Source organism: Cucumis melo, chromosome 3 (assembly GCF_025177605.1).
Source record: "Cucumis melo cultivar AY chromosome 3, USDA_Cmelo_AY_1.0, whole genome shotgun sequence".
In the NCBI taxonomy this organism is placed as follows: domain Eukaryota; kingdom Viridiplantae; phylum Streptophyta; class Magnoliopsida; order Cucurbitales; family Cucurbitaceae; genus Cucumis; species Cucumis melo.
This window is the reverse complement of record NC_066859.1, coordinates 27,512,142-27,536,874: the sequence shown is the minus strand read 5'-3', so window position 1 is coordinate 27,536,874 and position 24,733 is coordinate 27,512,142. Positions and strand designations below refer to the sequence as shown.

The 24,733-nt window shown below is 33.1% G+C and overlaps 1 protein-coding gene across 5 annotated transcripts; it reads right to left on the bottom strand.

The window, feature by feature from the left end:
- Positions 1–7,444: 7,444 nt before the first annotated feature.
- LOC103488202 (helicase and polymerase-containing protein TEBICHI) lies at positions 7,445–24,134 on the bottom strand. Of its 5 annotated transcripts, XM_017044510.2 has the most exons (28): positions 23,874–24,132; positions 22,914–23,329; positions 22,546–22,756; positions 21,549–22,436; positions 21,199–21,263; positions 20,088–20,193; positions 19,774–19,974; positions 19,341–19,541; positions 17,996–18,157; positions 17,677–17,916; positions 17,387–17,599; positions 16,857–17,207; positions 16,524–16,676; positions 15,373–15,591; positions 14,874–15,092; positions 14,661–14,778; positions 12,702–13,795; positions 12,337–12,534; positions 11,731–11,990; positions 10,503–10,692; positions 10,321–10,410; positions 9,473–9,825; positions 9,150–9,258; positions 8,874–9,008; positions 8,669–8,765; positions 8,436–8,587; positions 8,125–8,338; positions 7,445–7,935 (listed from the first exon to the last, which is right to left on the bottom strand). In XM_017044510.2, the coding sequence occupies exons 1-26, from the start codon at positions 23,907–23,909 to the stop codon at positions 8,487–8,489; spliced, it is 6,426 nt and encodes a 2,141-aa protein (XP_016899999.2). In that variant the 5' UTR covers positions 23,910–24,132; the 3' UTR covers positions 7,445–7,935; positions 8,125–8,338; positions 8,436–8,486. The 5 variants fall into 5 exon arrangements, with proteins under 5 accessions (XP_016899999.2, XP_008445039.2, XP_050938206.1 ...); XM_008446817.3 differs by having other exon boundaries at positions 7,445–8,338; XM_051082249.1 differs by having other exon boundaries at positions 7,445–8,338; positions 19,774–19,935.
- Between the last annotated feature and the right edge of the window lie 599 nt (positions 24,135–24,733).

Genomic DNA, 24,733 nt, shown 5'->3' with positions numbered 1-24,733 from the left:
TTTCTTAAAGTTGAAGTTTCGAATTTCGATTATTACATATCTATTTGATGTGTAGGTGGAGAAATTTAACCTCTAATACACAATCTTTAGATCAGTTGATAAACTTGATGATCAAACTCTGCACATTATGTGATCACACATGTACATACACAAACACGTACACATATATATGTATGTATATGTATATATATATATATATATAGATTCTATCGGTTTCTCTCTCTCTCATTAGGGTCGTGGGTTTTAGAATCTAGAGAACAGTGAGTTTTGTTTTGTTTTTGTCTTTGAAGGAATTGTAATTTGGTCTGATGTTTTATAATATGGAAAGGAAACTTTTGTGGGTTCTTTCCCACACTTTAATGATTGCAAACTTGCAAAAAAATAAGTTCAAAAGAGAGCTTTTTAATATCCCTTTTCAGCATTACTTTACATTCCCCATCAAATATCATTATCTCCACAATATTTATCTGTCAACCTCATAAACACCATCTTCACAATTCATATATAATAATATTATTTCACAAAGTCTGTAGGTACGATTTAGCCTTAAATTTTGATGCATTATGGTGGGTTTAGTAATTTGAATATATAATAATTCAGTTCTTTCTTTTAAATTTGTAAGTTAAAATTTTTATGAAATTAAAATTCAATTTAGTTATTAGTTTCATTTTTAAAAAAAAACTAACTTGAAGCCACAAAATAATTAATTGGATAGCAAATTCGAAAGTAAAGTCAACAATTAATTTGAGACTTTCATGACCAATTTTTTTTTTTTAAAAAAACAACAAATACTTTGTGCTAAATGACAAGTCTACGAACACAAACTAATAAATTTACTCGTTCACAAAAGGGAGCAAGAAGACAATAAGTTTTTTCTGAAAAAGAAAAAACCAAATTGATCGCTACTTTAATTAGTTAAAGTATATAATATATCTCAAGTTAAGGTATATAATATCTTTCATAACGTGCAATAATATAATTATATGCATTAGCGACAATCTAAAAGTTTCATGAATCAACATGTGTATGTTTGGATAGAAAATTTAAAACTTAGACATCTTAATTAAAAGTGCAATAATAATCAAAGTTAAAATCTTTATAGTTAAATTATTGTATGGTATTTAACTAAAACTTTGAATCACCCAATGTCTAATTTTATATACCAAATTCAATACGTAGGTGACTCAAAACACGAGTTGACAAATGCCTAACAAAATATTTTATTAATTGCTATAAAATATGGCTAAAAACCAAAAAAGAAAAAAAAAAGAAAAAGAATCACTTTATTAAAATATTCTGAGAAAAATTTAAAAATAAATAAAAATATTGTTATTTTGAAAATTTATTATAGAATCACTTTCCCTCCACTCTCACTAAATATTAAAATATATGTAAAAGAAAGTAGAAAGTAAACTAAATATATTTGGCCTTTAAGCCAAAGTATGTATTAAAATAAAATGTAATTGGCCTTCAGCAACAAACCCCACTCCAATTTTCAGCCCCTTTATTTATTTAACTTAAATTAACAAATCAAAAAAAAAATTCCCCAAAGGAGAGCTTCCATTCCAAGTATTTTAATTTAAATTAGTGTATTGTTCACTTAACATAAAGTTTGATTAGACATTTGTGGGTGTGTATATATATATTTTTCCCATGCCTTAAAGTGCATTTTTACAACCCCTTTTGCCCATTCTTCTGTCAGAATAATCGAACTATATAATATACCATTATACAATAAAGTTTACATCATTAAATATATAGTGAGAATCTTCCCAACAAAAAAAAAAGGATATATTTGATTTATTCTATAGTTTAAGTGATATTGAATATATAGAGAGAGTTGAGAAGATCAATAGGCTCAGCATCTAATTGGATAATTTTTTAAAATGTCTTTTTAGGGTTCCATATGGAGCCTTCTTTATTAAAGCACAATATGGTTTTCGTTTCTTGCTGTTTTTAAATTTTGCACGAACAAGTTTAGGTGAGATTTAAAATATTTAGTTATAAAGTATGAAATTAATACATCAAAGAGTTATCAAATTTGTATTTGAAACAAATTTTTTTGGATAATCGTATGGATTTTACTAGTTAAATACATTAAAAATGAGTTATTTAACTTATTAAAGTCGGTAAGTTAAACATCCTTTATATATATATGTGTATGCGTGTGATTATCTCACATATTAATCATTTTAAAAAATAAATTCTATTCTTTTATGTATTTAGTCTTGTCCAAATAAGTACATGGTATTTAAAATTAAAATTGACATTTTTAAATATATAAAAACGAACAAAAATATTTTGTATAAATATTAGCAATGATTTCGCTCTACAATATTCTTCCTATTTGAAAACCCCATTATATGAAATAACAAAACAATAATTTGATTTCCATAAATATACGTACAATTAACCCTTTATATATACACACTTTAACCTTAAAAGAGAAATCTTAAATTTAAAAAATAAGTACAAAGTTTAAATTGATGGATGAAGACGTGTTAGATTTGATATCATTCTACCGAAGTATCTATTATAAATAAATAAATAAATAAAATGTGAATAAAGATATTATTTATGAATTGGTACCTTTTTCCTTGGTTATGCTTTTGCTTCCTCCGTTCATTTTGTGCATTGCATCAAACCAAAAAAAATACAATAAAGTTGTTTGAAACTGATTTTTAATTTTTAATTTTTATCTTTTATAAATAAAATAATAATAATAATAAAAAAAAAAAAAAAAAAAAAAAACCTTTTAAAATGGAGTTTATATAAAATTTCTTTTATAGGAGGAATTAAATGATTCGAGATTCTTGCATCTTGCCTCGAGCTCCAATCATGCATGCTTCTCAAAGTATTATGAAACCAAAAAGTATTGAAGAATTTAAAATATAAGGTCATATTCCATTACGATTTTATTTTATATAATAATTAATAAATAATATAAATATAATAAAAAACTATTTACAATATATAACAAAAATCTATCAAATTCTCTCGAGTTTTTTCTTTATTTGTATGTTTTGTAAATAGTTTAATTTTTTTTTATATATAAAAGATTTTGCTATCAATAATAATTTCTCTAAATATAAAATCTCTTTTAAAATAAATTTATCATGTTGGTTTAGTAATATATAATATATATATATATATATATATATTTGGTTTTTGAAAAATGGTAAAACAATATAAACCCTATTTTAATTTTAATTTTTTTATATTTTAAAATTAATTAAACATATAATCATATCTTTCTAATGTTGATTTGTGTGTTTTGTTCTCACCTTTTGGGAATCGCTGTATATAAATATAATTAGTCTTTTTACATATTATATATTATTATTGCATGTCTTTTTTTTAGCAAATTCTCTCTTAAACCTTATTTTATTGAATTAACTTTAATAATGTAAATAAAACAAAATTAAGAAAATATAGTGGAAAATGAATAAGCTCAAACTAAATTTCACAACCAATTCAAACAAGTTTGATCTTTTCTAGTTTAACTTTTTAATTACTTTACGCATTATTGTACTATTGATTTAAAAAAAAACGTAGTACTTTATGTAATATAAATATATAATGGAGAATGAATTAGAAACCAATCTATATATTTTTGTTAAGAAAAAAAAAATCATATTCAACTTGTTTTCCCATTTTAGTTTAGTCAAATTTTGACTTTGTTGAAAAAATATATAATTAGTTGAATAGTGTTGGTTTAATTTCAGAGCTGTATTATATATATTACATGCATAACACATACTCACCTTTTAAATTGATTGACTTTGGTTGTGTTCTTATGGTAAAAACATTATACATTTTTCTTAAAAATCACTTCTCTCAACTTAAAAGTAGTAATAATAATTAATAGTTATGTCGTAAGTAATTCTAGTTTAATGTCCAATAAACACAATTTTAAACTACAATATAAAGGAGATGAAAGATGGAGCATTTTTAAATATGGTAAGATAAACAAAAATATTTACAAAATATAGTAAAATTTCAAATTTACCACCGTAGACACTCATCATTGATAAAATATGAAATCTTGCTATATTTTATAAATAGTTTTAACAGTTTTGTTATTTACAATGAGTTTTCATTAAAGTAAAGTCTATTCTCCTCTAAAGCTATTTTCAACGGCACAAAAAGTATGTACGCTCAAATTTAGTTAAATTACTTTAATCTTTTATGGTTTGGAAAAAAAAAATGAATTTTAGACTTATTTGATTCACTATGAGGTTTTGATATTCAAAACCTCTTGTCAATGAGTACATACAAATGCTAGTTGAGCTGAGCTCATGTTGGTAAAATTTAAAATTTTACCTTATAACTCTATGGAATGTATTTGCATTTAGTAAATTTTTGTAACTAAAGTTATCAATTAATTAATTTTTTTTAACATAACAATTATATAAATGAGACATCGACCAGACATGTAAAACTTTTAATCGATTATACTCAATTATTTTTCACTTTTGTAGCTGAATAAGATGTTTCTTTAATTGTACGAATTAAAATCCTTTTTTGTGATATATTATTTTTATTCCATGGCCACTCTTAAACTAAATAATAATTATTGGTAAGTTTTTTTTTTAAATAAGAAAAGTTTTCTATATAATTTTTACCCAACAATTAAAAATACAAAACAAAAAGGAAAAAGAAAAACAGTGAGAAATTAGAAATGGAAGTTGATGAAACCCAATTACAAATCAATAGTGATTTTGGGAAATGCACAATCACGATACAAATTTCTTTATCGATCATATGACACATATGATCTCAATATTTTTGTATTTCAAGAATATTATATTCTATTCTAATTTCGTATTTCAACGTGATGATTTGAGTTTAATTTCTATTTAATCAAAATTTTAAGATTAAAATAACTTAAAGTGTGTTTGGATTATATTTTCAAATGTTTAATTTAAAAAATAAGACATTTTAAAAAAAAATTAGAGTATTTGGAAGTTATTCAAAATAGTTTGTTTTAATTGTATTTTAAATAATTTTCACAAAAATAAATTTAAACAAAAATGAGTTTATCGATAAACATTTTCTTTCTAAGTTAATCCAAACGAAGACTTAGTCTCTAAAAACGGATCTAAACCCTACAAATCAACCTCCTCTAAATATTGACCATGTACCTAATATGACAAGGAATTGGCAAGGTGGAATTTTGGAGGGGTAAAAGAAATGAGTTTTAACCAAATAAAAAAAACTAGAAACTAAGGTCAAATCAAATTATCCAAAACTAAATCTAAAGCAAGATGCAAGAACCTAGAAAAAACAACTAAATACATAAATAACTTATCTGTCTAAAATATTTTCTGGAAATTGTTTATCATATTTTGTAAGATCGTCGAATGAGATCATTTATAATATCTTCTTTTGAGAATTGTTTGTAATCCATTATGTGTAACTTTAGCGATATGTTATGTTGATTTATAACACACGAGCTTGTAGGGTACTACGTCGACTACAACTTGATTATTTTATAATCGATTCCATCTACTGATTGACTAGTTAGTTTAAATATGGATTTCTAACTTATCTTTTTTGGGATGTGTGTCTTCCTACGACGCCTTCTCTTTTCTTTAGGTTGACCCACTTATCAACTTTGTTGTCTGGTTTAAAGAAACCCTAAATAAATGTTATTAATCATTGAATTATGTTTGAATTGACTAACTCTTTGATTGATCTCGATTGAAAAAAAAAAAGTAGGATGGGAAGTTCAATGAAATCAAAGGGTAGGTGTTGCTAACTTGCTATATGTGTCATGTTTTATTGAGTAGGTTTGTATTGCAACACAAACCGGCCCACTAAAGCATGTGCTTTGCCTCATTAACTCTCCATCCCCATTTTTATTTTTCAAAAAAGTATTTCGTTGAAATTTTTTGTGAATTAGAAGAAGAAAAATGCAAGTGGAAGATTGTTTTTCTTTTTCTTTAATTAGTGGATGACACTATTCCCACAATAAAGATTTCTGATACCACAAAGTCACAAGATGGGTCTCAAAAAGCCCTTTTATCACATAAAGAGAGAAATAAAGAAAATTAATAATTAAAAAGAAAAAAGAAAAGGAGAAATAAGAAAAGGGTTTTTTAGATTCACCTGAAATAGTTCACATGTGAGATATCCTTTGAAGTGCATTTCGGTTGTCTAGCCCACCTTATAGTTTAGGATTTATCGGACTCAATATGGCTTCTTAAAAGCAAAAGTAGAAAGACAATTCATATATATCCATTGGATCAAATCATCGAGCTTTTATATAGTAATTGATTTTCTTTTGATCACTTAAGTATATTCGAATTTACATATTTCATATTTCCTACAAGTTGCTATCTCTATAAACATAACTTGATTATACTCCTCAAGTAGAATAGTTTTCAAACGTGAATTTCATGATTTTTATCTAATAATAGTATGTGAATTTTAAAATCACCATCTAAATATATATATATATATATATATATTTTTTTTAAGGAAAAGAACTTGAATAGTTCCCAAAAATCATTTGCGAGAGCAATCATAAAATATTAATAATGAACTTTTAATGAAACCGTGTTTAACCAAACAGCTGTCTCAAAAAATTTGTTGTAATATTATAATTGATAGTTGCATTTGTTAGTTTATGATTTAGAAGGCGACCAAAATGTGGAAAAATATTAATATAAAATATTTATATTATCACGTTACGTTAAATATACATAAATGTTAATCATTCTCATTTCCCCCCAAATGTTTGAGTATTATTATTATTATTATTATCACTAACAATATCATTATTGTTATTATTGTTTTGATCAAAATCTTTGGAAAAATTTCAATCAACCAATTCAGTTCACGTGCTGATCACATGTGCAAGGCTGTCTAGGCAGATTGGTTCCAGTTTGAGCAAAAGGGCCAAAGGGGAAGCCCAATGAGAGATGGTATTGGGCCTCCTTTTTTAAATTAACGTCCATAACACGAAGCTTAAAATTTCACCAACAGGAATACAAATTTTGAAGAGGGTAATGATAATAGGTAGAAATTAGAGATAATAATGTAACAATAATTTTTAAACATTGCAAATATAAGTTTCTATCATTGATTAACTCTTATGGTCTTATAAGTGATACACCAATATTTGCAACTTTTTTAAAATGGTAATATGTTTTGATACTTTGAATCGAATTGCTATATTTGTAATTTAGAAGGATCAAAATTTTTAAATAATCATTATTTAAAGAAAATAAATTTGTGATCATTAAATATAAATTTGTCACAGCAGAATGAAAAGAGAAGGCTAAAAAAAAGTGAATCATAATTCAACGTGAGTCATAACAACAGTTTTCTTTTCAAATCATCCTACTATAAAGCATTTTACTTGCAAAACAAAGCAATGGAGAGTTTAAATGAACCAAGGAAAGGTTCTTCAATAGTTCAATAAGTGACAAAAGCACACTAAAAGAATGAAATATCATTAAATTATTGAAGAAGAATACTATCATGATGTACAGGTTGAAACAAGAGACTTCAAGGGAGATGGGATGAGGCCTGCATTGAAGTACACTAAATATACTGACTCATCTCCAAATGTAATAGCTATGAAATTTGACGTTATAGTTTGTAGAAATGGTGGCCAAATGCACCTTGGCAAATAAGGATGACAACAATTTGGCAGTGAAGACATGAGGATGACTTAGATGATGCCGGAAATGTTCAAACCGGTTCAATTTGCTCAAAGGAATGAAGTATCAAATGAGGAACCAAATGCAGGTCTTTCTTGGAAAGATAAATACGTGTACCTTAATAGCCATCCCGCCTTGGGATTCTTGCTTCCACTAAGATTTCACTCTACAGCGTCGCTGAATATGTTTGCAGGATCTTGAAAAATTTCTATGCATAATCCTGTTGTGTGGGGAGAATATTACCAGTGCAGTCTTTTTCATCTGACTGGTTGAGAATAATATCAGTACAGTCAGAAAGGCAAACTGTCATTAGAAGATAGTAGAAACGATGCGTCTTCCCTCAATTTGCATTCAACTCATGTAACTCCGCTTAGGAATTGTTGCAACAAGCAGATGGTGAAAGACGACTTCAAGGGAAGGAAACAGCAGCAAAAGAGAGATGAGAGGTACCAACCATTGTGTGTCGAAGGCAGACCAACCATTTACTTTGCAGCCATACTCAACAGAGTTATCTGTAAATTGTTAGTTGATTTGGAGGCTGCTGACTAAAAGAAAATACCGATTGAAGCATCGGGTAAAAGGCCTCAGAATAATGGCAAGCACTGTTTCCATCAGCCTTTTTTCCATTCTTGAGACCAGGTTTTCTATTTGGCTTCCACCCAAGCATTCTGCTGAAGAAAATGAAACCCTTTTAAGTTCCATCAGGTGATCATATTCTGATGAATTTGATGGAATATATGAATTTTATATGGCTATAACATGTACCTTGGTCCAGTCATGTGGAAATTCCTTTTCATAATAAAAAATTTTTGGTGGTCAAGATCCAGGTGCAAGAGCTTCAATCTGGAAGTTATCAGGCAAGAATGTCTCCAAAGAACCCCATGTTCGTCCAACTTTCAGTTTGACTTGCAAAGGAACTGAAAAGAATCACATTTAAAGATCTTGTTATAAACATTTTGAATGTAGCAAAAGAAAAACTGTAAATGCTGCATATTTACCAAGTAGGGAGGCAGCATTTTCCATGCTCTTCTGTAACAAGGATGCTGCCTCCTTGACCACGGAAGGGTCCACTTCTAGCACTAACTCGTCATGCACCTGAGTAAAAATCTTTGCAGTTACTACAATGATTCTACATGAAGGGAAAGTAATGAACGAGGCAACTGTAAAAGTTGTGCAATTTGGAAAAGGAAACTGCATATGAACCTGTAATACAATGCGGCAGTGACCCCTCAATATATTGGAGTTAGCTGCAGGTAACACTGTAAGATCTGGGGCATCCGTTCCAATGACGGAATAAACGTGGATCATAGCCAATTTAATTATGTCAGCCGCTGAACCCTAGTAAAAGAAAAACATTTGCACATGATTACAGAACACTTAAAATCAAGATGGAGATAGAGTGAGATGAGGTTCAATAAAGCCAGCCCAGAACAGAATAACAGTTATCACTAATCATACAAAAGGGAAAGGTAGAAATACCTGACAAATTGAATTCACAGCTTGTCTCTGTGCTTTCGATTTTTCTTTGCTATTAGGAGAATTAATTTTTGACAAGAAGCGTCTTCTTCCTTTAAGAGTTTCAACATACCTGAAAATTTTGCGATAGAAAATATGTGCACAAAAGTGAAAGGAAATCCAAAGCAAGTTTAGAGTATATATTCTTTTAGTGCGCCCTCTCACATACAAATTTACAAGTGCATATGCAGAGGACCCATTTTCAGTAAAACTCATATGACTTGGAATGAGCATTTATCGGAACAAATGAAAATAGAAAAACACCAAAGAGAGCAATAAGTTTTTACCCCTTCTGACGGCAAAATGTGACCGCTTCATGAAGCCATGAAGCCACGCCAGGGAAAGAACTCTTGAAACTTTGAATTTTCTCTACAGCCTCATCTCTACTACATTCCAGTTGTAATGCAAGTGATTTGGCGCCCATTCCATAAAGAATTCCATATACCAACCTTTTGGTTTGATCTCGCTCATGAGATCCAATGGAGTCTTCTGTCTTCCCTGTCCATCTAGCAGCAATCGTAGTGAACACATCCCCATGAGATCTACTGAGGAGTTCAATCAGTAAGGAGTCTTTTGAAAAATGTGCCATCAGCCGCAACTCTATCTGAGAATAATCTGCCGATAAGAGCAGCCAATTTTCCTACCATGTATATTAAAATAACAACTCAACCACAGTTGCAAGCAGAATAGGATATTTGATTCTTTAATTAAATAAAAGAAAAAAACAATCATCTCACTTTCAGACAAGACATTAGCATAAATGCCAACCTCACGAGAAAGACGCCATAACTTTTTTGTGAATGAAACTTGTTTTTTGAATCTATTGGGAAAGATATGAAACTAAAAGCATGGACAGACAAACTAAAAAGAAGCCCACTTAGAAGGAAATTAGACGTGTATTGTCCACGCTCTGGAGTCCGGATTATAAAAAATGTTGGAAAGAAGTAAGTGAACAGGGAGTCTGGTTGGTATATTCAAATGAATGGGAAGCACGGAACCCAAAAAGATCCATGATGCTCAAGAAGTGTTTCTAGAGAAACAATAAATTTAATTGAAGAATGAAATCAAAAAGGAGGCTAAACTCTCACCACCATAAATTCTAAAGAAGTTAGTAAAATTTTTTTAATGAAAATACCTGAGTAGAGATGAAGAAATCACGAGCATTAATTTTACAATGATCAACATCATCTTCATTCATTTTGAATTCTACCGCATGCTCAACACACTGCACTCAAAGAATTTTTCCAAAATTTAGCATGAAGTTTCATCCCCAGTTTCATCAACAGGATGACGAAAAGAGTTAATAAAACCCCATACCTGAAGATTAGGCTCCTCCATGGAAAGCCGACCAGTTGCTGTGGATGTTTGGAGCCAATGACCATGTAATGTATACTTCTGTGTCCTTGCAGATAGCCTAGCTAAGGAGCAAATGGATCCCAAAGTACAGTTAAAGAGCTTTGCCAATGTCCGGTGCTCTTTAATGACTGGAACAATAGGGTGTTCATTCCTGAAATATAAGATCTATATCAAATGCTTGGCTCCCTAGACATGAAAAAATGCACAAAAGATGCTAAAGTAAGCAAGTAAGATATCCTTGAACTTGAGTTTACTTATCTCTTGTATGAACATTTACTGACTTACAGGAAAATGAACTTGAGTTTACTTTATCTCTCTTAAAGTCTGTTAAACTCTTCGTTAGAATGATTCATGTTTCCTATCCAGTAAATAAATAAATAAGGTGCATTCAGATATCTTGTATGATGGAATAGAAAGTGCTCCTCTCTTCGCTTAGAGATTTCAATTTCCGCTAGTTCTTTAAGATTCAAGGCTTCAGCAGGAGGATTCAAATCATGGGCAAGGCAAGTAATTGTCAACTATAATTAGCCATTAATATTAATTTGAAGTATGAACTAAAGCGGGTGCAGTGTTGAAAACAAATATTTCTGTATTTGGTCCAAAGAAACTTTTATTAAATTGGAAATAAAAAAAAGGGAATATGCTCCCTCCCCCTTTAATTGTCTCAACTTACTTGGTTTTAAAATATTATGGTGAAAATGATGTGATTTTCTCTTTCTAAAGAAGAGAGAGAGAGAGAGAGAGAGAGAGAGAGAGAGAGAAGGAACTTGTTCGTATTCAGAGAAAACACATCCCTTCGGGCTGGATAATGGAATGTGTGGTTTTGTTTGGCCAACTACAGGTGAAACAAAAATCAATTCGTTCCAGCTGGTTTCAACAAAAGAGGATGGTCAACTTTCTGGGATATGATATAAGATTACTCACTGAAATATGATGAATAATGATGAAGCCCATCATTCAAGACAATGAATTCAGAATTCAGATGCTAAGCCTAGAGCCTCTTATGTTGGTATGTTAAGGGGAAATAAGATCTGAAGACTTAACAACGTTGTTAACTAAGTTAGAGTTAGAAGGAAAAATGGAGAGGTCAATGAACATCAGAAAGTTTATTGTTCCATTTCCTCAATCCTTGCGTTTACTTTCATTTTTTCACATGCATGCATAGAAATTATTAGAATCAATTTATTACCTCAGCAAGTCCAAACAATGTTTATCAGTACTTGGATGTTGTTTGCCTTTGTTGAACTCCTCTGGAATAGAGAGCTTCAAATGTCCATATAGAACATTAGCAATATCTGCTGCTGCGTACAGGGAGAAGGTCATGCCAGCTAGCCTATAAGCTTCCTTCTCAAGGCACCTAAGTTTTTTTCCCAGTAAATTACGGGCCCGGATGCATCCCTCCATGTCAACACCTATGCCCCAGGTCTCCATATCAGCAAGAATACCTACCTACAAAAGTTTCCATTGGTTAAAACAAGTTCAACTGCTTCAATAGTAAAATCGGTAATATATTTAGGCTGAACTTTTTGATATTATTCAGCTGCTCTGTGGAAGAAGAAAATTTCATGTTAAGTATCACTTAAATGTTCCTAAAAAGCAACAAAAGTAAATATGAACATAATCTGATTGTTTTTCTTCTTATAACAATTAGATCAAAATTGCATCATGTTTACAGCGAACAACCCACTAACAGCTACGATTTACTATTTTTATTGGGCATTAGAAGAATCAACTGCTATCATGATGCCACCTTCTCTTAAGGTAAATGACAGGCAAAACAAAAGGCAAAATTTACCAATGGAATCTCTATATTGTTGAGAGCTTCCAAGAGCTTTTCAGAAATTATTAGCTTCCATAGAACAGAACATAGAGCTCGTGTCTGTGCAACACGCCGACAGCAGCCATTATGGGCTACTCTTCTCATCTGATTCTTCCACTGGCCACTCCGGTTAGCAGCAGCAGCAGCTTCACCAGATAATCTTTTCTTGACTTCCTATTTCATCACCATCACAATTTCAGTTGAAGATTAAAATATGTCTCAATTCATTGTAGCAGAAAATCCTTCAAAATCATGCGTTATCTTGGTTGAAAAATGACATTCACAAGAAAATTTTGTTTTTCGGTTATGTTTTTGCATTAGTTGAGTTGATTACACCATACCTTCTCCAGGTTCAGGGTTGAATTTCTCTCGTCATCTGGCCAAAGAATCCAAGCTACAATACACATATCAATTACATTGCTTACGTGAACTCCGGACAACACTAAGTATGAACCGTCTACAAGTTTAAGGCCCATATTACGTCGAGCAGAATTCAGGAAACCCAATTTCTGGATGGAAACTCCAGGACATTTAAGTACCTGAACTTGAACTTTCAAATTCCATGCAAACTTTCTAACATTTTTCTTTGTAAATATTTCATTGATCTTTTTCCATCTCATTTCAATCATCTCAAACCAATGTTCGTTTTGTGAAACATCTACCCGATCGCCAGACATGCTGTCATCCGGACAAAGACCTTTTCCACTCTTGGGCCCCAACAAATCCTTTGGAATGTTCACATAATACACCGGAGAATTTTCCCAACAGATAGCTATTCCATGTAATTCAAAGGGGATGACAGAGTTCACTTCAGACCGTTTGGTGTAATAGAGATCAAAATAAAATTCCTGGCTAGCATCCCACAATTCCAAGAAAGATTCAAATCCGCCAGATGTAGTAGCTGCCTGGATAGGTCCTTTCATGGAAGAATCGTCTCTTTTTAGTGAATGTAAAACCTTACCACTATGTTGTTCCCTCTGAGCATCTTTATCAGTAATTCTTTCCACGTGAGTAGAGATTGCAACATCTACCTTTCCCGCACATTCAACAACAGTATTTGAATCTTGGATAGCAGACCCTTCAACATTCACCGGAGGATTAACACCAGAATTGGACCCTTTCACGTCAACAGACATTGCCCCTGTTTCACTGGGGTTCTTGCCAACGACTTTTTCAGAACTGGAAGTTCCTCCAACAGATGACAAAGTTAAAACATGCTCCATTTGACGGGTGCTAACAGCCACTTGTGCTGTTATATTTCCATCTACACTTGCTGACAAGGGATGAGAAATTTGTGGCACAGTGAACCCCAACGATTTAAAAGCTGAGAATGCAGCAATCCTTGCCTCTTCAGCTTTATCAAGAACAACTTTACGAGCACCATGCTTGATCTTCCTAGCTAATCCAACATGCATCCGTTTTTGAGCTATACTCTCTATACAATCAATATCAATATTAGAATTTTGAAACCGGAGGAAGACAACTACAATTATAACAGCCGCCACTAACCAGAAATCATTTTATCTCTAAGAATATAGTCGTTTGAATCTGAAAATAACTGAAAAGTAAAAGAATAGAGAATGTATCCACAATCCACAATTCTAATGACTCAACAAATTATCACTACAACTAAGTGCAAAATCATTAGAGTATCAGGTACGTGTGCATATTTAAATACAGTTCAGAGCTCATTGTCTACCTGATCTACTGCAGCTCAGACTGTTGTTTCAGACAGGATGAGCTTTTTTCACATTTGGTGGGCAAACCATGTAAAATATCTAGCTTTTAGGCTTACCTTACGCATTAAATGGAATTTTTTCTGGTCCATATCTTCATGTCTGCTATAAAATCTTTGTATTTAGTATACGTTTGTTTTCTATCTCAAAGAATATTGGTTTGATTGTTTCCCATCGTAGGTTGAAGACATCATATTTCCAATATCATGTCATAACTAGTTAGTAATGGGTTGAGAACTATGACTAAAACCCAAGTTCATTAACAGGGAGGCTGGTGTACAATAATTAAAAGTTAATCTGTGATTGTTGAGTTTGTTTTCATTGTTGGTTTTGGTTGGTTGCTTTGCTTAGTAGGTTAACATCCCCAATAAATAGAAGGTGAATAGGAATACCCCCTAGTCCATGAAACTGGATTGCTTCATACAGCCATTACTGATTATACCCTCCCATTAAAATTAACAACTAAAATTTGAACAAACTACTTGGGCAAGAAAATTGCATAATACCAAGGACAATTTTACCTGCTGAACAGAATCAGCACAAACAAATAATCATGTCTCTCACCTTCTGTAGTCCATGACGCAGACTCAAAAAGAGCTTTAACTAATTCAGCATCAGAGGCTTCTGCAATTGCTAAAGGTGTCCGCAAACCAGCTTTATAGAGTGCTCTGGCTCGAGAACCCTGAACAAATTGCTTAAAGTAAATAACAACACACTGTTGCTGATGGGAATAAACAAATGAAGAGAAACACAAAAAAGCCAAGGGCAGTGCCTAACCTTAACGTATGGAATAGTAGTAAGTTCTACAATCTCTGCTCTAACTCCAAATGAAACACGATTTTGGAACTTGGCTACCAAACCTTCCAAATCGTGCCATCCAAGCCTCTCACAAAATACAGAGACCATAGATGCAAACCTTCCGGCACTCTCTTGTAATGCTTGAACCATTCCTCTGGCAACTTTAAAAGCCTCACAAACTTCAGGAATAGGAGTTTCCTTCAGAACCAACATGAATTAAATTAGGTAGAAATCTTTCAAAAGCTGTTCAATTACTAGGCTAAATTGAAATATGAATAACCGCAAAGAAGGAATGTAATTTGCTCAGCTGTTAAGAGGAAGAGTAAATAAAAGAATTTTATTGTTTCTGTAAACATGGAAGGTAATTCAGAAAAAAGGAATTTGTGTTTTGAATTCCTATATGTAGGTGCACAACAAAACATTAAAGTTACCAATCATGTAGAAATAAATCTAAGATTAACAGCAACACTCCACGTACCTGAACAAGTCTTGACAAGATGAGGGCCACATAAAATCGTTTACACACTCGAATAGTTTGCTCCTCTGAAGGTCTGTCACCATACATGCCCATATGTTCATCACGCTTGGTACGTGAACCTGCAACACCATTTCTTGAGATATTTGCCCGTCGAACGGGAGCACCATGTGCCATACGCATCAAAAATGGTTCTGTAACTCCAACTCGATTTCCAACAGACTGCATTTTGATTTTACATATTTATTAGAAGATAAGTATATAGAAAAAATAAGAGGGAAAGAGTTCAACAGTTCAACAAACTTAATTTGCTAGTCGTTAGCAAAGAGACAGGCAGCATGGTGGAATCGTTGGATATCGGTGAAATTCAAAATACATAAATTCCTCAGTGTATTTCCTTATGGACACTCAACAGTACCAATGTCTAACCACGTAGACAAGGAAATGAATTAAAATGAAACAAATAAATGAGCAGACATCAATTCTCAATGGATGAAACATACATCCTACGTTTCTGGAAATGTATTTTGTCGTGTAAGTATTGCATATGAAGATAATACTTGCATTGAGAAATAAAGAACTAACGTCTCAAGAGGTCTGACAAGCTACGCAGTGCATTAAATGGAAAACTGATTGGAAGCAATGGAAGAAAAGTTGGCAGGTTTCATTGTTGGCGAATGAAATTTCACGTGTGAAGAATCATCCATTCAATACAGAAGAGAACATACTGAAAATAATGGAGGGTGTGTTTTAAGAGATTAAAAATCGTTAATATAACTGGAATAAAGACCAAGGAGAGCAATATTAAAATGTTTATCAAATGTTAAAACACTAAATATTACTTGGTCGAAAACTAATGTTAGTTGTTACTCGTTTGCACTAACATATATCTTCAAAATTAACCGTAGAGAGGGTTAAAAATTGTTGGGAACAAAGGTAGCATGGGCTATTTTTGTCTCATATTGGTTAAAATGGAATGATCAATGTGGTACTTAGGTGGCTTGACTCTGTCACCTCAATAACTAGCTTTTGGAGTGTGGTTCTCCAAGGTATTTAAGTACAACAAAAACTTAATCTGATCCAAAAATGAGACTCTAACTGTAAATTTCAGATCATTCAAGAGGGATCTAAACTACCAAAGAAACCAACCTTACCTGGTCAAGAGAAGACAAGCCCATAAACCGTTCATAATATAACTCCCAATCTGGCTCAACATCAACATTGATCGGCGTGACTAGGTACACCAAATGTAAATCAGATGCAAGCACAAATCCTTCTCGAGCCCTTGAAAGATCATCCAAGACAATCTAAGGAGATATTTAAAATAAAATAATCAGAAAGAAAGCCTTCAGTCATCTTAATTATCATTTACCCTACGTAGTAATTGACTGATTGAACCAAATGGAAACTTAACGATTAACGATAATTTTCTAACACATGCTTCCACCATGAATAATGGTGGTGGAATTATAGAAGAGGTTTATTACAAGTGATTCTTCTGGACTAAGAGAGCTTCCAAACGATGCACGTCCAAGAGGTGTGGTACTATACAACTTGGTATCCCCATTCCATTCGAGAAATTTTCTATGGCATAACCACCGAAGGGATTCCTGTGCTGATTTAACCACATCTTGAAATGGTTTAGTAGAATTCAGAAGAGTACACCTTACATAACGATGAATATCAGTTGCAGTTTGAACAATCCCTCCGGCCACAACTTCTAAAATAGCATGTGTCATTCCATTCTTATCTTCAGACAAACATGATTGCAAAGGTGGACAGCTCTCGTTAAGAAGTTCATTAATTCTTTTAACCTCTTCTGGTCTGCAGATGAGTACCTGCTCAGATGGAAATGAAGAAAAATGTTAGGAAAAAGAAGAATATAACAAAAGGTAAATGTTTCAATACCACAAATAAAAAACAAAGGGTAGGGTAGAGTAGGTCAATTGATAAATGTTCTTAAATCAGCATATCAACACAAAACTGGCACTTCAGTTAAGATTGAAGGAAGACTTACACTTTCCCCCTTGGTATCAATCCCAGTCCGGCCAGCCCGACCAGCCATTTGTCTGTACCTTGCACCATCGATAAAGTCTCGTCCAATCCTGGGTTGTCGGAAAATAACCCTTCGAGCTGGCAGGTTAACTCCAGCAGCTAAGGTAGATGTAGCAGTTAAAACACGTAAAAGACCCTTGCGGTAGCAAGTTTCAACAACCTCTCTCTCCTCAACCTATTGAGAAGTAATAAATAATTAAAATATGCTCAACAATAAGATCTACATGTAGGTCTAAGAGATGATGAATATACAGTAAGGCCAGCATGATGGTAGGCAACACCAGATGGGAAGGTTTCCTCTAATACAGGATCCAGTCCAGAAGGACATCTTCGCAGTGCATCAATTGCTGAAAAAATGTCTGTAAACTCACTGTTCTCATTTTGAATTTTGACAGAAAACTTCTTGAGGAATTTTGACACATGTTTGGCTGTTGATTCACATCCTTTCCGACTGGAGCAAAAGATCAATACTGAGTTACCATCTTCAACTACCTAAAATACAATTAAAAGAATTATTGTTCGATACAAATTTAGGAACAAGTCCGACTTAACAAATCAAAAGAAATCATACCTCATTACATAATTCTACAATGTGATCTGGATCCCTACCACCAAGATTAGCTGTTTTTGAGATTGTTCTAACGATGTCCAAACTTTTATTATAAATGGTATTCCCAACTTTAATGTACTCCTCTAAAGGAACAGGTCGAAAATCAGTATGGTACAAGGCTGCCTGCATGCAAATTTTCAAAGTGACAATAGAGTAGTCTGACATCAAAGATGCAAGGACCAAGTCTATAAATTTTCAAAAGATATAACTATAGCACCCAATCCCCAAACCACGTAATAAGATCTGACTTTTGTATATAAAATGTAAAGAATTATTTACGGTAGAATTTGAAAATATTTTATTTGGAAAAAATTAAATTACACCACTAAATTTGAAGGTTGTATCTATCAATTAAAAACCCAAACTAAATAACTACGTCAATCGAAAACCTTAATCGTTCACAAGTGAATCAATTTAGACCCTCTATTAAGATTCCATTATCAAACAATTAATGTATAATTTTCACACATGTAAATTTCGGGATTAACATAATATCTTTTGTTTTTTCTAAGAAAATAATAATAAATCAAATCAAATCAAATGGATAATATCGACCTTTCATTAATATAAGTGCCTTTCACCTTTTGCTTTACTTTTTTTATATTCATGAGCATCTAAACCAACCTACACGCACCCGACTAATCATGAGACAATCCGTCTTATCCTACAAAATTTGGGTGACAAGGAAAATCATAGAAAATTAATTCCTAGGTGGCCACCATGGATTGAATCCATGACCTCTTAGCCATTTGAGACTATATCTCTTTCTTTACCACTAGGCTAACTCACGATGGTTTCTCTCTTTACTTATTTAGGAAGAATTATGTGACTGTCATACACCATCTCCCTCTAATTTCCTTCAACATCCATACTTTTTTCATTAACTTTCCTCAATAAATTTTCTCCTACAATCTCTCTCTTTTGTAAAAATTTTCTCCCTAACTTCTTAAGCACACTTTCTACCTAACTTCCATAATTGACGCAATTGCTTTCTCACTGACTTCTTAAACACACTTTCTCTGATTTATATCATATCTTTTTGTTATTTTAATAGCATACCTTTTAGCCATTTTCAGTTTCGTTTTTTTCAAGGGAGAAAAACTTATAATAAGCACTCAGAAAGATCTAAAAAATTTATAATATTAAAAGCACTACCAGGCACATCCTAATGAGAAGTCACGTGATGTTTCTCAATTGAACAACCAACATCTACACAAGCCCAAACTTCGGAAAAATAACACCCATGCTTCCTCTAACAACAATCATATTTCCACATTAACTTTTCGAAGGTTATTAATTCACTAACCTGAAGCCAATCTGCAACAGCTGCAACATTTGGCATGGTCGCACTCATGCCAACTATTTGAATACCATGAGCAGGGTCTGACTTACCACTACTTGTTCCAGAACTCTCACCACTACTAGAATCTAAATTACCTTCCCCAGCAGCATAACGAAGTTTAGTCAACAATAGTTCCAAAAGATACCCCCTCGTCTGATCTCCAACCTATCAATAAAACAAGAATCATCTAGGTGAATACCCTGACTGGGAAAGGTTTAAGGTATAGCTTATCTATAAATTGGCCTCTTCAAGAAAATAGGAAATCATGTTCTCATGAAACAAAATATTTTTAAGCCACAAGCATGCTACACCACAGGAACAGTCTTCTTCTATTTCCATCTTACATTGCATATTTTTCATAAAGAATTTGTAATTTCATATTGATTTTCTTAGTTACCATGTGCAATTCATCTATCACGATAATTCCAATTTCCGACAAACGACACTCCTCCAACAATCTGTTTATTAAAGAGTTTGCCTTCTCAATCGTGCAAACGGCCACAGAAGTATCCTTAGGAAGCGTACCACCACCTTGATTTCCATAATAACTACGCACATGCTTACCCAGAGGTTCAAGAAGAACATCAAGATGTGCGGCCTAGAAAATAAAGAAATTGCAAACAAAATATAAAGTTATGGAATTTAAGAATACAGATATTGAAAAGATCATTGTATCTGCATAGTTAACCGAATTTGGAAGGCATAAATCACCTTTTCTGCACAAATTGACACATATGGAAGTACAAGAAGTGCCATCTTTCCAGTAGAAATTACCCTCCTTAACATTAAAATCTCTGCAACAAAACTTTTTCCAGCACTGCAGATGATACAGACAAAATAAGCAACAGTGTGAGTCTGGAAGTGTTTCTTAAAGCATTTGTTACTATAATTACTTCTTCATAAAAAAGTATTTGATAATAAACTACTTTCTATATGAGAAACTAAACCATTATTAGGAAGAGGAAAACGCAAACAAGGTGAACTAGATAAAAAGAAAGGTTTAACAGCAGGAAGGCAACGGAAAAAGCATCGTAGTGGGCTGAGGCTTATAACTACTCCCAGGATGATGCAGCACAATGACAAGCTCTTTGAAACTACTTGTTTTTTGTTTTCACTTGCCCACCTTGGTGGTTGTTAGGATCATTGCTTTGCAATCACAACTTTTCAGAAAAGGACACAACGCTTATCATTGAAAAATGAAAATAGACTAATGGTCAAAGATCCGTATTATCAATGATTCAATAGAGGATGATCCTACAAGAATTAATATTCATTGAAACCCACAAGAAAATATTGAAATGAGTAGTGCCCCAAACCCTTTACACACTAAACGCCCACCTTATATTCCTCCCAAACCAAACAATTTAAAGAAACTAGCTCGCAACAAAAGCTTTTCTCTCGATGTGAGAAGAGCCTCCCAGCATCCTTGCTTTGCAATCACTAGAAGGTCAAATCACAACCCCCCCCCCCCCCCCCCCCCACACACACACAAAAAGAAAGAAAAAAGAATAAATAAATAAACGAGCCATGCAAGATATTTTCACAAGATTATTTTTTGTTTTGAGAAGGAGAAAACTATTTCTTAATGCAGCGCAATGCAGCTAAAAGAGAGAAGCTCCCTTTTATTTATTACTAACGTATAGGTTGCAGAAAATTTCGAAACAAAGGTTCCAAAACGTACCTTACAAATTATACCCCTACGAGACCACTGAACTACAAGCTAGCAAGCAACAGCTTTTCCGCTGTTCTTGGATACTGTAAATTTTTTGAAAATAGTAACCCACTCTAGCCAAGGGGGGAAGTCAGCCCTAAATTAATGTACCTGGTGGATGCACAATAAACAAGATTTCTTCTCTGCAAGACACCATCTACCTTAAGGCATTCAACCTATAAAAGTGGAGCAGAATATTGAGTGTTTTTTTAAAAAAAAAAAAAACCATTTCAGTAAAGAATTAAACAAAGTAACTCAACCATATGGCAAAAGCGACATCTATCAAAATGGTAATATTTTCATAGAACCAACTAAAATGAAATGTGTTTCAGGTGAAAGATGATACATTTTATGGAGTACAAAAATAGTATGTAGTACAAAAAAAGAACTTCCATTTACTCCGAAAATCTAGAGACACTTTCCAGGAAGCAATAAGAAAGTTTGTTAATACTTTGCACTACCTGCCAACGATGTAGTTTTGTTATTCCTTTCTCTTTATAAATGCTGCTAATTTCAGGAGGCAGCCAGCAGGTTAGATCCAGCCAATCTTTGTGTCTTGTTGAACTTGAAGGTGTCATTTCGTCTCTAGAACCATGAATAGTAGAAGCCCTAAGTTCATGAGTTGCTGTGTCAGATGTGATACTATCAGAGGGGCTAAATATGTTTAATTTCACTTCAGTCACTACTGGAACAGAGGAAGTTACTTTTGTTTCTTGTATCTTCTCTTTTGTAAGAGAATCACTGTCACGGGTCTTATCATTATGCTTTGGTAGACTAACGTGAGTAGTATAACAACGATCAGACTGCTCGTTAAGGTCATATGCATTAACTTTAGATTCATTAGAAGCACAACAAGGTGACGTATTTTCATCCAAGTTTTTATCATCAGCCGAGAAGTCAAAATGCTTAACAGGTAGTGAAGACGCTACTCTATCTAACTCTTTTAAATCACTCCTCAATGAAACTATGGAAGCACCAGGTTCCCCAAGCCGAACTCCACCACTGCCTACACCAAACTGTCCTTTTAACCTTTTCTGAGCAGGTTCCTCTGGTATAGGAAGTTTCTTCGTATTACTCTGACTCTCTACAAGATTAGCTTCTTCACCATCACAATTGGTAAGGGCAATGCTTGGAGCACATAAACCATCTGCAAACACGATTGCTTCTTTCCAAAAAGCTTCTCCAGGAGAAAATGTCGAGCTTCCAGACTTGGGAGTCTGACGAATAAATGTAGTGGCAGTTGACAAGCCTGGTGTTTTGCATTCTGTCAAACAATGAGGTGATATAGGTGCTTGATTGCATTTCTGCATACATGCCTTAAGCACAGCAGGATGATGACTGTCAGTATCCTGCCATAAAAGACAGGCAGATGAATGATATCAGATTTTTCAAATAATTATATAAATCTATAAAAAGGGTCAATTGAATCACAACTTTTCAGAAGAAGAAAACAGATACCCCAGTTTCAACAACAAAATTGGACTCCTTGTTTCCCTCGCTCAATGCATTTGAGGAATCAGGTTCACCTTCGGCATTTGATGGATCCACAATAGAGTGCATCTTCTTCGGTAATTTAGCCTCCTCCTCTAGATGAGATGGACTGGAGTGCCGCTTTAGAGAAGTCACTTTTTGCTCCACTGGTGAACTAACAGTTGTCTGTAGTTCATTGCTACAGGTACAGACGTAACATTTATAATTTTAATCAAACATGGAAAAATAGAAACAGAGCCACACAAAAATATATTATTATGATTAATTAATTAAATAATAATAATAATAATACAAGAAAACCTTGTTATCTTTAACCAACTGAAGTTTACATATACCTGCAGTACAGAGACAGAAAATCAGCTGCAAACTGCTTAAGCTCTGGTTTCTCCGTGCAGGGTGCAACACCCCAATCACTTGCCATAGATTTAACTGTTGAACTTCTTGTCTCCAATGAATCCTCCATAGTTTTTTTCTTGTCACACCCTCTCGAAGTTGTTTCACCGTGTTCATTTATAGAGGAGCTATTAATTCTCAACAATAAGTTTCTCTTTACCAAGTCTTGCCCAGACAAGTTTTCTCGAACTGAATGTGACGGGTTATCAGAATTGCCACGGTCCTGTGAAACCACCAGGTAATTGTCCAACGTACCTTTAGCACTAGGCGACCCTTCAAGTGCCCTTTTTCCATCCTTGTCGTAACTCCCAGACTTCAGACTGGGAGTAAGAGGTTTCCTTTTCTTTGAAGCATAAAACTGTACACATCATAGAAAACCCACACGTGTAAGAACCGCATAAATGTCCACCCATCAATTCAAATAGGAATGATAACATGCCCAAATTATCAAACTATTATCTCAGAAACACAAATCTCATCCCATCCCATCAATAATTGACAAAAATATTGTAATAAACCTCGAATTAATCTAAGTTTTCTATATATAAAAAAAAAGAGTAAGTTGAATTTCTCTGTCCTCTAATTAGTTTTCTCAGAACCCAAGTAGATATTTCCCCCATTCATAATATCCAAAGCACAAACACAACACGATATAATCTTCTTCTTCTCCCCCATGCCCTTTTCCCAGCAAAATCCCATAAAACAACAAAGACGTGGAAGGAGGAATCAAAAACCTAAAAGAATCCCATCCGAATCGGCAAGAAGAACATGAACAGCCATTTTTGCCACGAAAATTCAACATGCTTTGAGAGAAACATTAAGAAATAGTAAAATTGAATACTAGTTGGTGATTAGTGTTGGTCTAAAGGGTATTTTCTATAAAGACTGAAGTTAAAGAAGACCTGGTCGATGCGGGAAGGAGGAGAACCGGACGCCATTCATGAGCAATGGAGAGAACCTTGGCGAAACTCCAAACTACGATCTTGGCAGCGCCTCGGCGCCAAAAAGTGAAGGAGTTCGAGTGAAGTTTTAAAATTCTGAGGCCTACCGCCAAAGGCAGTGTACGAAATGTTATGCACACAGTGACTGCAGTTATTTACATAGTTTTTATTTTTTTCTTTTCTATTTTCTTTCTTACCAAGTTTGAGGTGGGTGATAGAATCTGGAAGTTTAAGGTTTGATCACGAGTATATATACATTTGTATAGTTATAATCATGTTGACATTTAAAATATATGTATTCGTAATTTAAGGTGTATCAATTTTTGTGATTTTTACGTTGAAATCTCTTTTAGTTCTTTGTATCGTGGGATGGTAATGGACTACACGAGAGTATTGAGATCCAAAATGCACTGTGATGCTGATTTTAGATGTATATGTTCAACTTTTTTGAAACGTTGGGACTCAGTACAATTTAACCACAACTTTAACAATTAACACGTGTATTATCATAGCTTGTTTACCTAAAATTTGTATTATTGGTTTTGAGATGTTTTCTCGTAACTTGTGGAGATAGATGATGTCTTGATCGATTAAGATTTATACATTATGCATTAAAGGTATTAATCTATTTGGGTTTAATAACCTTGAACTTGAAAATTGGTTGGAACGTACCTAACAAGTTTATTTGAAGTAGAAGTTTCTTAGATTTGGTTTTTTAACTATCATTGACAATTATTTTAAAAACTGAAGTTAGGATTTAGAAAGTACAAAAATAAAACAAAAGGTAATAAGCTACTCGAATATAGGTTCTCGCAAATATC

Bases quoted from the DNA above. Each gene is read 5' to 3' on its own strand.
- LOC103488202 (XM_008446817.3), bottom strand. From the start codon at position 23,909: ATGGCGTCCGGTTCTCCTCCTTCCCGCATCGACCAG. The intron at 13,796-14,660 runs GTGAGAGACATG...TTGATTGTATAG, and splicing joins TGCGTCATGGACTACAGAAG to AGAGTATAGCTCAAAAACGG. The intron at 10,693-11,730 runs GTAATAAATTGA...CTTATATTTCAG, and splicing joins CATTGTTTGGACTTGCTGAG to GAATGAACACCCTATTGTTC.